The following is a 16,423-nucleotide window of genomic DNA, read 5'->3' as shown; positions in this document are numbered from 1 at the left end:
CGTGGCTTAGCCAGTCTCCGGACCTAAACCCAGTCGAAAATCTTTGGAGGGAGCTGAAACTCCGTGTTTATCAGTAACAACCGAGAAACCCGTATGATCTAGAGAAGATCTGTGTGGAGGAGTGGGCCAAAATCCCTCCTGCATTGTTTGCAAACATGGTGAACAACTACAGGAAACGTTTGACCTCTCTAATTGCAAACAAAGCCTACTGTACCAAATATTAACATTGGCTTTCTGATGTGTACAAATACTTATTTGTCACTTTATCACACAAATAAATCGTTAAAATAGCATACATTGTGATTTCTCTATTTTTCTTTTTAGATTCTTTTTAGATTATCTCTCTCACAGTATAGACATGCATTTACGATGAAAATTTCAGACCCCTCCATGATTTCTAAGTGAGAGAACTTGCAATATAGCAGGGTGTTCAAATTTTCTTCACTGGAGAAGCACAAAAAACGCTAGGCAACAGGCAAGATTAAAAAAGATGCTCAAGGTCCAATGACCATGAGGCACACTAAGAAACATAGACAAGCCGTGGTCAAACTAAAGAGGCACAGGCTCGCTGTGACAAAGGATTGCTCTACACTTACGCACAATAGTGGAGTATCCCAGGATGCAGTAAGGATATGCAACAAACTGGCAAATCCCGATGACACATTCATCACTTAAGTGCTTGGTCATTAGTGTCCAAAATGCAACACAGCTGACAGCTTTCAGAGGTAGCACCGCCCAGGGCTGTGGCCTGGCTACGCCCCTCACAGGGAGCGCGCCCCACAGCTGTGGCCAGGCCATACCCATGACAGTTTTGATATGCATCGATCGGTAGAAACCATGAATTTGTCTCTTTTCAGGCAGCTAAGATAGAAATATATGTGGAATCATTTGGAATAACCCTCAGTTGGTCTTAAATACTCTAATGTGAAAAGAATTTCCGTTCACTTTTTAACAGGTGAAAGTAGACACAGTATGTCCAAGTGAAAAGCAAGTGTCAAGTCATACCCTTTAAGTCTCAAGCAAGTCCCAAGTTCCTGTGGGAAAGAATCAAGCAAGCTGAGGGGCCAGGAAATTTCAAGCAAGTTGTGTCAAGTCATTACTTGGTTTTAGCAAGTTGCAGCAAAAGTCATCTAATGTTGTTCCAGTCACAACCAATGTTCCCTCTAATTTTTGATGTGTCTGAGCAAACACACTAGGCCCTTGAGTGCTCCCTTTGACCACTGTGAGCAACATCAGGCATATGCACTGTGGTCAGATCGGTGTTATCCATTGAAGTTACATGCTTCATTAAAAGATCTAGATTACATCATTTACATAAAAAAAACAAAAAAATATATTGCTAACCAAACCAAGCCAACTATGAACTGTAAATTTTATATGTCGCTGCCAACTCTGTTTCGTTTATTTATTTTTAACCCATAATGATATCCCCGTCTGTTTTTCTTGGTGTAAAACTGAATCACTGCTTGCAGAATATCTTTAGTAATGTATGTTAAAAGCTGAATGATGCTACCAAACAGTTTTAAGGTTAATGTTATGATGTCTCCTATTTTTTAAATACAGATTTAGCTATTTGTGCACTGTATTGTCTATTCTTTCATTCTCTATCGCCAAGGTAGAATTTAAACATTATACACCATCTCATCCTGTACTTTCTACTTTGGCTTCAGACCAGACCTTTTTTACACAAAACAGAGAAAATCTCGTCCAGTTTCACCACTTTATCTTCATTATTATTATTCAGATACTCCGGCATTCATTAAAACAACAGCAGCATTTTTTTTTTTTTTTTTTACTTTTGCCATTATTATCGAGAGTAAAAATAAGTAGCATGTCTAAATTGTCTTTCCTCTACGTTTCCCAGAGTCCATAGGTGGACAGTGTTTGTAATTATGAGTGTTCCCTTTCAAGAGCCGTTGGTGGGCGGTGTTATGGAAACAAGGGAGTAGTAGTGTGTGGCATAGTGTGGCTGAGCAGCAGCTTCTTAGACACCGTGTGCTGCCATGGTTAAAAAAAAAAAAAAAAGTCAAGCTGTGGTCCACTTTTCTGGATCGGTTTTCATGTGCGCTCCAAGTGTGCAATTGTGGACGTGCGCAGCTTAGAGGGAACATTGGTCACAACATATACTAGAGTGGCATAAAAATAATTTTTCACATCTTTTTTCCCATAAATCATAACACTAAAAAAAGTATTCAATCCTTATACAAGTTAAATTAGGAAACACCTTAGATCATGATTGATTGAATGATTGAACACACTGAATTATTCTTATTTCAAACTCAAAATAACATCATTTATGAACAAACTATGCTGTGTACTTTGTGGCAACAGCCTTGTACTGTAACTCTTACCTTTCTTAAGAGAACACCATTAAACAAAAGACAAGACAGTTTTCTGTTGGTCAAATATACCGTATTTTAGTGTGTACCTACTTCGCTAATGGAGAATAAAAGACATTCATAATTAAGGGAATAGTACAACATGAACATTTCGTCATCCTTTAAAAAAAAATGAATGAACAAAATCTGCATTACTCCTGTACAATAACCATCCTCTATTTGCAACCTTAATCTACAACATAATCCTTGAATCCACATTATATTTTGTTTTGACTTCATAGTTCAAAATCTCTTTTGTGTAATGTCGGAGCACCTTGGCATGGCATGAATATTTTTTTTCGTTTTATTCCACCACCACCCTCCTCAAAAAAAAGTCAAACTGTTAATCAAAATAAATTTTTTTCCAGCTTTAAATAAGATGTCTTTTCAAGTTGTGTAGTTCAAGTCAAAGTCACTTGGCTGACAAGTCTAAAGTCAGTTAAAGTCTTTATTTATTATTTGGCAAGCAAGTCATAAAACTGGCAACTCAAGTGGCCTCAAGTGAAGTCTTTTGACTCAAGTTCCCCCATTTCTGCTTTTTAACTTCCTTTCTTCACCCTTTTCTATCTCCATCTCCTTAATGAACTGTCCAGGACAGAGTAGAAGTAAATGGAGCTCATCTCAAGATCAGCAGCCTAGCCCTGGAAGATTCTGGAATGTACCAGTGTGTTGCTGAGAACAAGCATGGAACAATTTACTCTTCTGCTGAGCTGCGAGTCCAAGGTAGGACAAAATCATCTATTAGAGCAACTCAAAAATTGAACATCTTTGACCCATCTCTTTACTTAAAGTTTGGTCTACTCTATTCTGCGTCTCCTACCTGTTCCAGTTCAGGCTCCAGACTTCAGGATTAACCCTGTACGGAAACTGATCCCTGCAGCCAGAGGAGGACAAGTGATAATTGAGTGTCGACCACGAGCAGCCCCTAAGCCCAGCCTGTTCTGGAGTCGTGGGACTGAGTTGCTCATCAACAGTAGCAGGTATTTACAATAACAACAAGAAATGTTTTCTTGATTATGATATGGATCATTTACTGTACAAAAAAATTTGAATTATAGTGACATCACAAGAGTATAAGGACAGTGAGACAAAAAAAACATTTTACATGAATTGATGAAGCTTGATGAGAGGCTAAACTTCTTTTAAGCCAATTAGAACAATCCAGTTGCAATTGATTCAATGCCCTGTGAATAAAATAACCTGGATGAATGGGAATATTCACAGACCATAATATGACTTATAGTTACATCCTGGGCCTTTCAGGGTTTTAGTATTTTTTTTTAGCTCCTTTACAAAATCAATGTGATTACAGTCTGTTCTATTCTGTTGGTATGGACACCAGCACACCATCGCACCATTGACCCTGGATAAAAAAGGAATAGAGAATAGATACACTTTTGTGCCTGTGAGAATTTTGTAGCGAACAGCTAACAGCTTCCATCCATTTTCTGAGTCGATTTTTCTCATCCAAGTTGTGGAAGCACTGGAGTCTATCCCGGCTATCTCCAAGCAGGAGGCGAGTACATCCTTAACTGATTGCCAGCCAATCGCTAATAGCCTTCATATCACTAAATACAGATAGTAAGCCTTGGGGCGGTTCCCAATTGAGTGGGCCAGGCCAGACACATTAACACCTTTTCACACAAAATTTAGCTGTGCACAGTGCATCGTGGAAGTAGGCGTTTATCGTCGTCTCGCCCTTGAGGTGAAAAGTGTTCAACTTGGGAGTGGTGTTGCACTGATGTCAGACAGAACATCTGATAGGAGAAGGGTTGGCAAAGTGGTTCATAATATTAACAGCAATAGACCATGCAGAAGGAAAAGAACCTGTGCTACTTCCCGGTAGGGCGCTAAACAACCAATTCCAAATATAGGCAAGCTTGTGCTGGAAAACCAATTGCTTTGGAAAAGGCCTTTATGAACAACTATAACTTTCGTAATATGTGATGTCAGGGCAATGGGGTCTGGAGTTATGGAGTAGTGATGCCCAAGAGGTAACAAACTCACATGATTTAGAACTTAACACGGCTGTGAATGTAGCCAATCCATGCACATATATCTAAGACAGTGGTTCTTAATCTTGTTGGAGCTACCGAACCCCACTAGTTTCAAATGCGCATTCACCAAACCCCATTTTAGTGTTAAATAAAATGTTTTTTTTTTTTTCAAATTCAAGACATATAGTTTTTCTACTTGTGCTCAAAATGAACCATGGAGAACAAAAATAAATTTAGTGCATGAACTCACAACAAATTACATCCCTAAAAATCAGTGTGACTTCTGCTGTTGCCTTTGAGAGACCAGTTCAGATACAGGTATGTGTGGCTTCACCTTGGCAAGTGCTACTCTCATGTCATTTTCACAGCAAAGTCTGTTCCTTTTCTTTGTTTTTATGTTTATTGTTCTCTGTTCGCCGTTTCCATAAAAGTAGGTTTCATTTTTTAAAAGCCTTCAGGGTTTCTTCTGCTTCCATGATGTTGACTCCACCCCCCCTGCATCTGCTGATTAAGGTGATTAAGAGCTGTGAATATATCAGCCATGTACGCTAAAATGAGAATTAACTTGGATTTTTTGAAGCAATCTGTATGACAATGTTGGTGCTCTTCCAAACACAAGCCAAAAACACGATTCAACACCTGTCCCCGGGATAACCACCGAACATTGAAATGGTGCATAAGTACTTCAAACTCAGTTTCCATTTCGTTACACAGCTCGCTGAATAAAGATTCAGTGGCTCAGAGCACTATTTCGCACACATTTCACACATTCCACTCCAGTTTTTAATACTTCTATCATTTTTGGGGGCATGTTTTTTGCCAATGCATGTCTGTGTAGAATACAATGCCTAACAATGATGGATGGTGCATCGGCTTTTACGAGCACACAAAAACCAAACTTTCTTGCCAGCATGACTGGAGCGCCATCCATACAAACTGCAGAAACCATATCCCTCGAAAGATTATTGTTTCTGAAGAAGTCATCCACAAGCTTCTTCTAATTGGCTGCCTTAGTTGTTGTTGTAAGAGGCTTACAAAATAAAAACACTTCTTTCATCATGTTGTCTTTCACATACCGCACAAAAACAGCAAGCTGGCCTTGATTGGCATTGCCTGTGGTCTCGTCGAGTTGAAGGCGGATTTTAACTAGGTTTAAAATCAGATCTACTGGACTACTTGAGCCAAGGTGTGTTTAATTATGTCCTCTATTCTGTCGCTAATGGTGTCATTTGAAAAAGAATTTGGAATAATCTACCTTCTGCCGCTGTTCTGAAAATCAGATTCACCATTTTTAACGCAGCTGGTTGATGTTTAACCATTGGTGTTTAGCTTGCCCTGCTTTGCGATAAGGTACGCAAGTTCATATGATGCTGTGACGATCGGTTTGTTAACGGGTACAAATCCAAAAGCAGGTAGAGTGGCCTTATCATCGAATCTGACTCTTCACCTTGAATTCAGAAAGCGTTGTGTTCTTATATTCCCCATCTAGATTCAGCTTTTCGAAGTGCTCCTTTAGTTTTGCCGGTGCGAGGCTAGAGTTGCTCAATTTGATATTGCAAATCATGCAGATAGGATACTGACTTCAATTCCGTTCCATGATACAAGAATCCATATTGTACATATTCGTCCGACCACTTTTTTTTTTGCCGACATAGTATAGATTAAAATATGAAGAAAGTAACTACACGATATACTGCTATGGCATATGCACATTGGATCACTCCTGAGGGCCCTGAATTCCTCACAGCACTGATTGGCCAAGCAATGTCACGTGATCATCTGCAGCCAGTGATGACCAAGCGGGGCATGTCATCACGTATAGACATGATGAGTCAGTGTGTCTCAAGCTCCGCGGTAGAGGCTCCACCGAACCCGAGACCGTCTCACCAAACCCCAAGGGTTCTATCGAACCCAGGTTAAGAACCACTGATCTAAGAACTCAAACCAAACACTATTGTCACCGGTGATTTTTTTTTTCTGCAAAATTCAGATGCTGTCAAATATTCTAACTCATAGCTGAATTTGTAGCCAACCTTGACTTTATGAAATGATTGCTCAGGGTGACTGTGACTCGAGATGGCCTCTTATGGATCACTAATATCAGCAGGGCAGATGAAGGAAAATACACTTGCTTTGCTGAGAATTACCTCGGCAAAGCTAACAGCACAGGACACCTGTCTGTCAGAGGTATAGTTTTACAAAAATACACACGCACTCACATTAGTTTTCTTTCTTGGTAAAACAAATCATACATTACATTTTATAAAATAAGTCACAACTATTTACCACTGTATTTTGTATCTGCCATTTCGGATAGAAGCAAATGCCAAGCATCCAAATCCTGTCTGCCAAGCAGAAAGCATTCATACTGTCTGTTGTAGATATCATCATCACGATAATATATATAATCATTTCCCACATTTACTCATTCTTCATTGATGTGAGATGCTTGTAAAATGATTAATGTTGTCAAAATATACAGATGCCACCAAGATCACACTGGCTCCCTCCAATGCTGACATCAATCAGGGTGAGAATGTGACCCTGCAGTGTCATGCATCACACGATCCCACCATGGACCTGACCTTCACCTGGGCCCTGAATGGAGTTCTGCTGGACCTGGAGGACTCTTCAGGGCCGTACCATCGAGTAGAGAGGGTGAGTGAATGCAGAGATTTCTTATGGCTAGTGTTGCGAGATGTGAAGATGGGATTCTATTCCGTCATTGACTCATTTCTTACATCGAGGCTTTAAAGCAGTAGCACAGACAACTACAGTATGAGCAGTTGTTCGTGCTTGAAATATTTTCAATCCATTGAAGTGAAGGGGAGGATATATTTCCCAGTTTTATTCAAGTTAGTTGCTAGCAAAGTGCTTCTCATAATTCTTTTGTATGAAACTGAAATTCAAAAAAGTGCTTCAAAATTAGCCTGAATTACGTGAAAAATAAAACTGATGTGTAGTTCATGTTTTGAACATAAAAGTAAACACACACAGTTATGGTTTTATCCATTCATACATCCATTTTCTTAGCTGCTTATCCTCACAAGAGTTGCGGGAAGTGCTGTAGCCTAATCCCAGTGGGTACACCCATAACTTGTTGCCAGTCAATCGCAGGGCACATTGAGACAAACAGCCACCTTCACAATCACACCTAGAGACAATTTAGATTATCTAATTAATGTTGCATGTTTTTTGGGAAATCGGAGGAAACTGGCGTGACCGGACAAAACCCACGGAGGCTGGGAGAACATTCAAACACCACACAGGTGGGTCCCAGATTGAAGCCGGGACCTCAGAACTGTGAGGCCAACGCTTTCCAGATGTGCCACCGTTGTTGCCTAGGTTATTTTATGACAGATAATATGTATTTGTCAGGATATTGCTGCAGTATGTCCTGATTTTTTTAAACATCTATTTGTTTTTAATTCCTGTCGTAAAATATGCTTTGTTTTACTTCTGTAGAGGGAAACCATTGGAGACCTGTCTATTGTGAATGCTCAGCTGAGTCAGGCGGGCATTTATACCTGTACAGCTCAAACTGTGGTGGACAGTGCCTCAGTTGCAGCGAAACTGGTGGTGCGAGGTATGATGTATTCCAGTTCTCATGTCACACATTAAATTGTATAGAAACGCGTGCATGTGTGTGTGGGTGGGTGTGTTCAAATTCAATACTCAATACAAAGTAAGTTTCTTTCTTCAACAAAAACAATAATACATTTCCAAAAGTAACATCGACACTATGCGCTCATTCACCAATGCATGCCAACGTACTCGAACATACACATATGTGCACCACGTGTGTTCTCTGCTGTAACACAATTGAAAACTAGAGGTGTCCCCCAATACTCAACTCACTGAAACAACAAAAAATAAATCTCATCGCGACCGCACAAAATGTCAAGCATATAACTAACAGTTCAATCAACAGTCATTTTAACATTTTATTGAAATGTTCATCTATTATCATCTTTAAAAAATGGGGGGTGTCTGTTTATTATAAACATTTGGTGGAGGCTGTTTCTGAACCCTCTACACTCTCCCCTGCTTTAAGAGATGTCTCTGGACATCTAGAACTAAGCTAAGAATAAGCAGTCAGTCAAGTAATAGTCTGGGGAAATCATCTGTCTTAATTGTATAGTGCCCTGCAAGTTCAGCCGGATGTTAGTCAAAGTTTGTCAAGTCAATCGATGTCTGCCAAATCCTGTCCTAGTGCAAATTAGCTCTTATATGATTTACAAGTCCATACAGTTGGGTAATAAGATAAGGCACACATGTGAACATGGCATTTGCTCCAGGTTCCCAGGGCTGGTAAGATGGTTGACCAAATTGTTCATATGTGAATCTTTCTCTGGGTTTCACAGTTCTGGTGGACTTTCTCATGGGCTCTCCACCTTGTGGTCCTGCTACAGGTTCAGCCATCTCCTCTGGTGTCATGGGGCCGGTATCATCCTCATTTTCTTCCCTCACATATTGTTCCTGAACATTCTCAAGAGGTGGTAACTTAGCTGGTGTTTGTTCTGGCACGACAGCTGGAACTCTTTCTTCCTGCTGATGCACATAATCTGGTTCTGGTGTTTGTCTTCGAGGTTGGAATTCTCATCCTCCAGCTCTAAGATTAGTGTATGCAGGTTGAGGCTCCTGATGCCCAAGTTTCCTCGTATACACAGGTAATCGTCGAAAGTTGTAGAAGTATCCTTCCTCTTCAGAAGTATCTGCAGAATCCTGCTCAGCTGCTTCTCTGCTGTTTGTTTGTCTGTCTCTGATTTTTTTTTCTTTTGTCCATGACAGTTCTGCTGTTCTTGTTCAATTGGCAAGTCATTTACAAATAACAGGAGGTTATGGTGCAGCACACTGATAGTTTTGTCTCCATTTTCATCTTGAACTTTGTGCACAGGGCCATCGCTGATCCGTTTTTTGACTGTGTACTCTCACCTCCCAGTTAGCGCGGAACTTGCCCAAGCTGCCTCTTTATGACAGGTTCTTGACAAGCATGCGATCTCTTGGCTGGAGTGCAATTCCTGTGCCACCACGATTGTAGTACTTTTTTTTTCTTTTGATGAGTTTTTTTGGTTGTTCTCTATTGGAATCATGTCAGCCTCTTGTATCCGAGAAGCCCATTTCTGAGCATATTCCCACCGACTTGATTCTTCTTTCTCTGTTCTCAGGTCAAAGACTAAATGGATGGGCAAACGCAGGGCTCTTCCATAGAGGCGAAAGAACGGCAAATAGCTGGTGGCTTCACGCCTTGTACCATTGTATGCATGAACTAGATGTGGCAAATAGTCTTTCCACTCCGCTTTTCTTTCCTCTTGGAGAGTGCACAGGATTTGCAACAGTGTTCTATTCAGTCATTCTATGGGGTTTCCCAGTGAGTGATACGGGGTAGTTCGAGAACGGGCAATCCCAGACAGCTGCTGTAGTTTTTGGAATAGATTGTTCTCAAATTCTCTGCCCTGGTCATGGTGTAGGATATGGGGGTACGAGAAACGTGGAATGAGGTCGCTGAAGATGATCTCAGCCACAGTTTTGCCTGATTTATTCTTAGTCGGGTAGGCCTGTGCAAAATGAGTAGTGATTTACCAGAACCAAGTATTACTCAAACCCTCCCTTACTTGGCCCGAGGTGAAGGCTGTCAATAGAAATAAGCTCAAATTGGCAATGGTTATGATTGAACTCCTAGGTGCTTTTTCAGGGATGGTGGGTTTCTTCTGATTAACACAGGAAAACTGACAGATGACATAATATTCTCTTTCACACTGCATGAATGGGCAATACAATTTTGGCCTTGCCAGATGGATGACTTTCTCAGCTCCGACATGTCCCATGTCGTCATGCAGGTGTTTTAGCATGGTTACCTTCAGGTTACTGGGAAGAACGAGCTGTTTCCATTTCCTTGTCTGTCTGTACAGAATTCCTTTGTCAAATTTGAGGTTGTTCCATTCATGTACAAGACTCCTTGTCTCTTGACTCATTTGTCTTCTGTCCTTGTCATTAAGGTGCCACACCTTCTGTTCAGTATTATTACCTCATCAATTGCTTCAACCTTTTTCTGGGCAGCGCTGTTGTCTTCTGCTGTGTGATTGGGGCTATTATATGGGGATTGTCATCATCACCAGAGGGAAGGTGGAGTGCAGCCATCCATGGCACATCCCTCTTCCCATCGCCTTGCTCCCCTCCCACATAGTGGAAAATTGACTCTGGAGGGAAAATTTCAGTGCACTCCAAAGCATGGTTCGGCAGCTGTCCAGGGCATTGTGGCAAGTGTGTCGGCATCAACATTCATTCGCCTTGCCTGGCCTATATTTTATTGTGGAGTGGATACCTGCCAACTCACCCACCCAGCGATGTCTGACTGCGTTCAGTTTGGCTGTGCTTAAAACATAAATAAGGGGGTTGTTGTCTGTATACACAGTGAATGTAGGTGGATAGTAGAGATAATCTCAAAATTTATCACAATTTGCCCACTTCAATGCCACAAACTCAAGTTTGCCAGAATGTAGATGGTAATTCTTTTCTGTAGGTGTGAACCATAAACAATGACGCAGAGTTTACCTCCCTGCTGCTAATAGACCAGACCTTCATTGGATGCGTCAGTGTTCACCATAAAGAGCAAATTAAAATCTGGCTAGGCTAAAATGGATTGAGTGATCAACATGTCTACAAGGCGAGAGACAACAGTACTGTGTTTGGGAATCCACTGGGCAAACTTAGTGACCTTCCGTTTGGTTGGGTTGTTATTACCTTTGCCTGGCATCTGGTTAGGCTGACTGGGACCCTCTATGAGCCGAAACAGGGGTCTTGCGATTCTGAAGAAATCCTGTATGAAGGATCTGTAATAGCCAAGGAAGCTTAACCAACCTCTGACTTCACCCAATTCTTTGTCTCTCTCTCTTTAAGCTGGAACACTACTTCCAGATCTTTCGGGTCTATCTGAACCCCTTCACTTGTCACTACCCGCCCTACATATCTCTCTTGCCGCCTGAACAGCTCACATTTCTTTGCATGAAGCTTAATGCCATGTTCCTGCAGGCGACGAAGCGCCCGCCTCGACTTCCACGTCGTCATGGAAAGATCTGGAAAAACAGAGCACATCATCCAGATGAGGAGAGCACCATTTGTCCCTCAGGCCATCAAGGACGCCATCCTTACATCGCTTAAAGGCCTCTGGGGCATAAGTAAGACCAACGGGGCAGCGGAGCCAGTCATATAGTCCTCACGGGGTACTTAAGACGGTCAAGTGCCTGGTCTCCTCATCGACAAAGCCCTGGTGGTAAGCACTGCCTTGGTCAAGTATCGAGAACCAGGAGTACCCCCCAAGTTTTCCAACAGGTCTTGAATGCGAGGGAGCGGATGACGGTCTGGAACTGTTCTGCGGTTTAACTCCCTAAAGTCAACACACAGACAGAGACTCTTATCTATTTTGTGGACACAGACCACAGGGGATGAGTTCGATGAAGTGGACTTTCTTGTCCAATCATGGGAAAGCAGGTTATGCACGTAGTCTTTTACTTCTTGGTACAGAGGTTTTGTGATGGCGTTCTTGCGCTTGGACTGGTGTCTCATCACTAAGCTGAATTTTGAGCTGCAGGTTTGGAATGCACCCAATGTTAGTATCATCTTTGGCAAAGGCATCTGATTTCATATAACGTCTCTGTGTCATGGTCCTGCCGGTCCAGCCCTGGCTGTGTGGGTCCCCGCACACCTGCACCGATTGGGAGGCGCACACCTGCATCTCATCTGCAGTAATTAACCCTAGTATATATACGACCCAGCGGACGGTCTGTCTTTGCCAGATCGTCGCCACCCATGCTTCGTTCCCGCACTTCTGCATTTGTTACCGGCCTCAGATCTAGGGAAATATGAGTTGGCACAAGCGATACACAGGCGGTAGGCACTGTGGATCTGTGAACTCTGAATGGTGAGGAACAAACAAATTAGCCCGTGTGTCTGCTCGGCCACTACAGTTTTTTAACTGCACATCATCAAAAATATTCATGTATACAACATAACACCAAAACATAACAGTCCAATATACATTTAATTCAGATGGCTTAAAATACAGAAATCATTTAACTTACAATCATTCACAAATATTCTTTAGGAAAACAAAAATACAATAACGTGGCAAATAATAACCCTTATGTAGATGACTGTGTGTGTGTGTGTGGGTGTGTGTGTGCTTGTATGTGTGGGTGGGTGTGTTCAAAGTTAATACTTAATACAAAGTAAGTGTCTTTCTTAAAAAGAAAAAACAATAATACATTTCCTCAATTGAAACAGAATAAATTTGTATCATTTGTCATTAGCTCCAACACAATGTATGAAAGTAACATCGACACTGCTCTCATTCGCAAATGCATCCCAACGTGCTCGAACGTACATGTGTGTTCTCTACTCTAACACAATTGAAAACTTGTGGCGTTTGCCAATACTCAACTCACTGAAACAACAAAAATACTCATCTAAATCACATCGCGACCGCACAAAATGTCAAGAATATAACGAACAGTTCAATCAACAATCGTTTTAACGTTTTGTAGAAATGTTTAGAGCTATTAGTTCTGGACACCTGTGAATGGTGATGAACAGACAAATTAGGCCGTGTGTCTTGCTCTGCCACTACAGTTTTTATTAACTGCACATGTGCAGAGGCTCTTATCTTCCTCACACCTCAACCACAGGGAGCGGCGCAGGAGTGCCATCTACTGACTACTTAGCTAAATAACTAAAATCACAAAAAAAGTGTCAGTCACGGTCAGAAAGTAGTGAGCATCTTAAAAAAAATGGGGTTTGTCTGTTTATTAAAAAGTTTTGAGTAGAGACAGTTTCTGAACCCTCTACACAGTCATGGGGAGAACATGCAAACTCCACACAGGCAGGGCTGGCATTGAACCTGGGTCCTCAGAACTGAACTGTTGAGGCCAACATTTTACAGCTGCCCCACTGTGCCGACAATCCATTCAGCTAATCGTTAAAGTCCTTTCAATTGTATTTATTGTACGGATTGAACCCAGGTCCTCAGAACTGTGAAGCCACCACATTCCAGCTGCGCCACACAAAAAAATTGGCCTCCAGTTAAAAAATTGTAATGCTAAATTCGGGATGCAGTGTCTGCTGAGCTCCGAAATGTCAGCACAACAGTTTTCGCTGTTATAGAAAAGTATTCATGATATTTCCATCACACCTCCTGCTGTGAAGATGGTAGCCAGGAAGCATGAAGGCACCATCAGGGACAAGTTCCCAAAGCCAAGTCTCTGTAAAGGACAGGTTGGCGGAATGTCCGAAGTCTTTACTGATCTATGTCAGAAGATGAAATGTGTCAATCATGTTTGGTAGAGAGCATAGATTCACAAGGTGGATCGACGGCAATTTCAATTTGTATCTTCCCTTGTGGATCTTCACTTGGATGCCAGCGTGCTTCCCCCTATGTTACGCCTATGTCTCTGTGTGCCATTGACCACAGCCACTCCCCCCCAGTGGGTAAAACCCACGGATTTGCAGAGGTAGACTCCCTGATCTTTAATCGGTCTTTCCTTGTATAAGTAACGGACGTAATGTCTCAAAAGACAAATGAAAGACACAAAAGTATCGACAATACTAGAATGCACGTAAAAGAGCCGTCCACACGGCTAAGCGCCAAGTTGGATCAAAAGGTGGGCCTCTGTGCATGATGGGCCGGTTTCCCCTTCCTCATCTTGGTTTTAGCTGTCTACACATTTTTAGTACTCACACGGTACATACCCCTGCACCTTTGGCAGACTCACATCTCATTCAGGCTCACCTGAGGGACTGGCCAGACCATGTGGCTGGCACATCTGTGCTGGTTTCCGGTCCTGTTGCCCACCTTCTTCTCTGCTGGTCATTGAGTTTTAATACATCATACACAAGTCTCTGAGGGAAGGGGAGGGTCAAGCTGGCTCCCAACCAGCTCTGCCGGCACAGCTCTCACTTTAAATAGGATCACTGCTCTCTGCTCTGTGATTCGTGCTTTTCCCTCCTTGGATTTTTAATGCACCACATACATGCGCACATCTTTTGGGGAGCTGGTTGACCTGGGTGGGGATGATGGTTACGGGCATTTTTCCCAATAAGCTACGCAACTGCGCATTTGCACACTTGTTGCACGCTCTCAGCGCAGATGAAAACAGATCCAGCGCAGTGAACTACAGCATGACATCATGACGTCTTTTTTTTATTTACACAGCAACACACTGCCTCTCACAATGAGCTTCTGCTAGGCCACACCAGCCCACACACTCTACTTCCTATTTTACCTGACCCCGCCCACCTCTGTTCTTAAAGGGGTACACTCATAATTACAAACATGGCGCACCACCAGTCTGGTCAATGTAGAGCAAAGAGTTAGACATGCTCCTTACATTTACTCTTGATAATAATGGTAAAAGTTGAAAAAAAAAAAAGAAAGAGAAGTGCTGTTGCTTTAATGAATGTTGGAGTATGTGAATAATGGAAGAAAAAGTGGTGAAACTCGATCAGATTTTCTCTTTTTTTTTTTTTAGTAAAAAGGTCTGGTCTGAAGCCAAAGTAGAAAGTGGAGGATGAGATTAAAAAAACTGTAGTGGCCGAGCAGACACACGAGCTAATTTGTTTGTTCCTCACCGTTCAGAGTTCACAGATCCACAGTGCCTACCGCCTGTGTATCGCTTGTCCCAACTCACATTCCCCTAGATCTGAGGCTGTTAACAAATGGGGGCTCGTCCGGGATCCACCACTGCTATCCAGCGTGGAGAGTGGGAATTGGTGCAGAGAGTTGAATATTATTGCAGAGTAATTATACTTACAATATTCTACTTTGATTGGGTTTTTCTTTGTGTCGTTCTGCTTTTTTTTTTGTTTGTTTTTTTGTGGGGTGGGTGGGTTAGGCCCTCACCAAATGGGGAAGACGCACCTAAGCGGGCATTATCTTCTTCACAGTGTGATGCCTTTGTTTTGCCTTTGGAAAGGTTATGTTGAACATCAAACTGCCAGATTTATCTTTTGCTTCAGCCCGTTGAGCATTCTCATTGAAATGAAGTGCTGCTAAGCGTAATCTATCAAACACAAAATTGAAAGTTAACTGATGTCTTACAGACAAATTTAGTAATTGTCATTTTCCGGTTTCTCATCCCATCATATCCAAGTGATATATCTTGGGAGTAAAGTGGTTCTCAACACTGTGGTATACCTCGATACTGGAGGTCTGTCCCAGTGGAGATACCTTCATCACATCTTTACTCAAATAAGCACTTTCACTGATGTCTGCCAGCTCTTTGTACTCACTTGACCCTACATCAGATACACAACTTCTGATAATGGGTTTAAACTGACAATTGTGGATATGACCATGGCAGTAAGCAAGTGAATTATACATAAACCATTTTTTTTTAGGAAAAACAAGCAAATAATCTAAACATTCGGGAACTTACCACTGGTAACATTTCAACATTTCATTTTTCATAAGTTCATCTTTCAGGTTTAGGGTTACAATTCTCATTGTCTGGTGAAAGGCACGAGTGGATAGTTGGACAGGCACACAATAGTAACCTTGGCTTTCTGCAAGATAAAACAAAAAACATTTCATTCATAGTTTAAATTTGGAATGTTTTGTCAGATCAGAGTATGTTAGGTCCATTGTTTATAGTGCATTCTTCATGTCATTTACATGCATTTAGCCCGTATTATAATGCACCAAACACTTGAGAGCACACACTGCTGTCGTCGAATTTGAGGAAGACCTCAGCGTCAACATTACACTAACTTTATACAGTGTCCAAATTTTATCACCTCCTAAACATCATATTGTACTTACATTTAAAACGAGGTAGATAGTCGTCAATACTAAACAATTGAACATGGACCTAATTGAACACGGACGTACTTACTTGCTAGCGAAGCCAAGTGAATGCTGTACAGGGTTTTCAAAGCAGTCCTCCGTGAAATGCTTGGAACATAATTTTGTCGACTTTGACTTGTAACTCCAATGTGCCCACTTTGTCTTCATAAACCTGGTCCATATCTTGCCTATCCATTAATTTTTCAGCCATT

The 16,423-nt window shown here is 41.7% G+C and overlaps 1 protein-coding gene across 4 annotated transcripts in view; it reads left to right on the top strand.

Moving 5' to 3' along the window:
* Positions 1–16,423, top strand: part of cntn2 (contactin 2) — a 92,977-nt gene that overhangs the window by 50,549 nt on the left and 26,005 nt on the right. For 3 of the 4 annotated variants that reach the window (XM_061831363.1, XM_061831362.1, XM_061831360.1), the window contains exons 10-15: positions 2,972–3,101; positions 3,208–3,358; positions 6,435–6,562; positions 6,858–7,033; positions 7,585–7,644; positions 7,841–7,961. In XM_061831363.1, coding sequence (XP_061687347.1) covers positions 2,972–3,101; positions 3,208–3,358; positions 6,435–6,562; positions 6,858–7,033; positions 7,585–7,644; positions 7,841–7,961 — 766 coding nt within the window. The remainder of the gene's footprint in view (positions 1–2,971; positions 3,102–3,207; positions 3,359–6,434; positions 6,563–6,857; positions 7,034–7,584; positions 7,645–7,840; positions 7,962–16,423) is intronic. The other variant, XM_061831361.1, reaches the window with a different exon arrangement.

The sequence above is a fragment of the Syngnathoides biaculeatus genome, chromosome 10 (assembly GCF_019802595.1).
Source record: "Syngnathoides biaculeatus isolate LvHL_M chromosome 10, ASM1980259v1, whole genome shotgun sequence".
NCBI classification, from domain to species: domain Eukaryota; kingdom Metazoa; phylum Chordata; class Actinopteri; order Syngnathiformes; family Syngnathidae; genus Syngnathoides; species Syngnathoides biaculeatus.
This window is presented reverse-complemented; position numbering and strand designations above follow the sequence as displayed.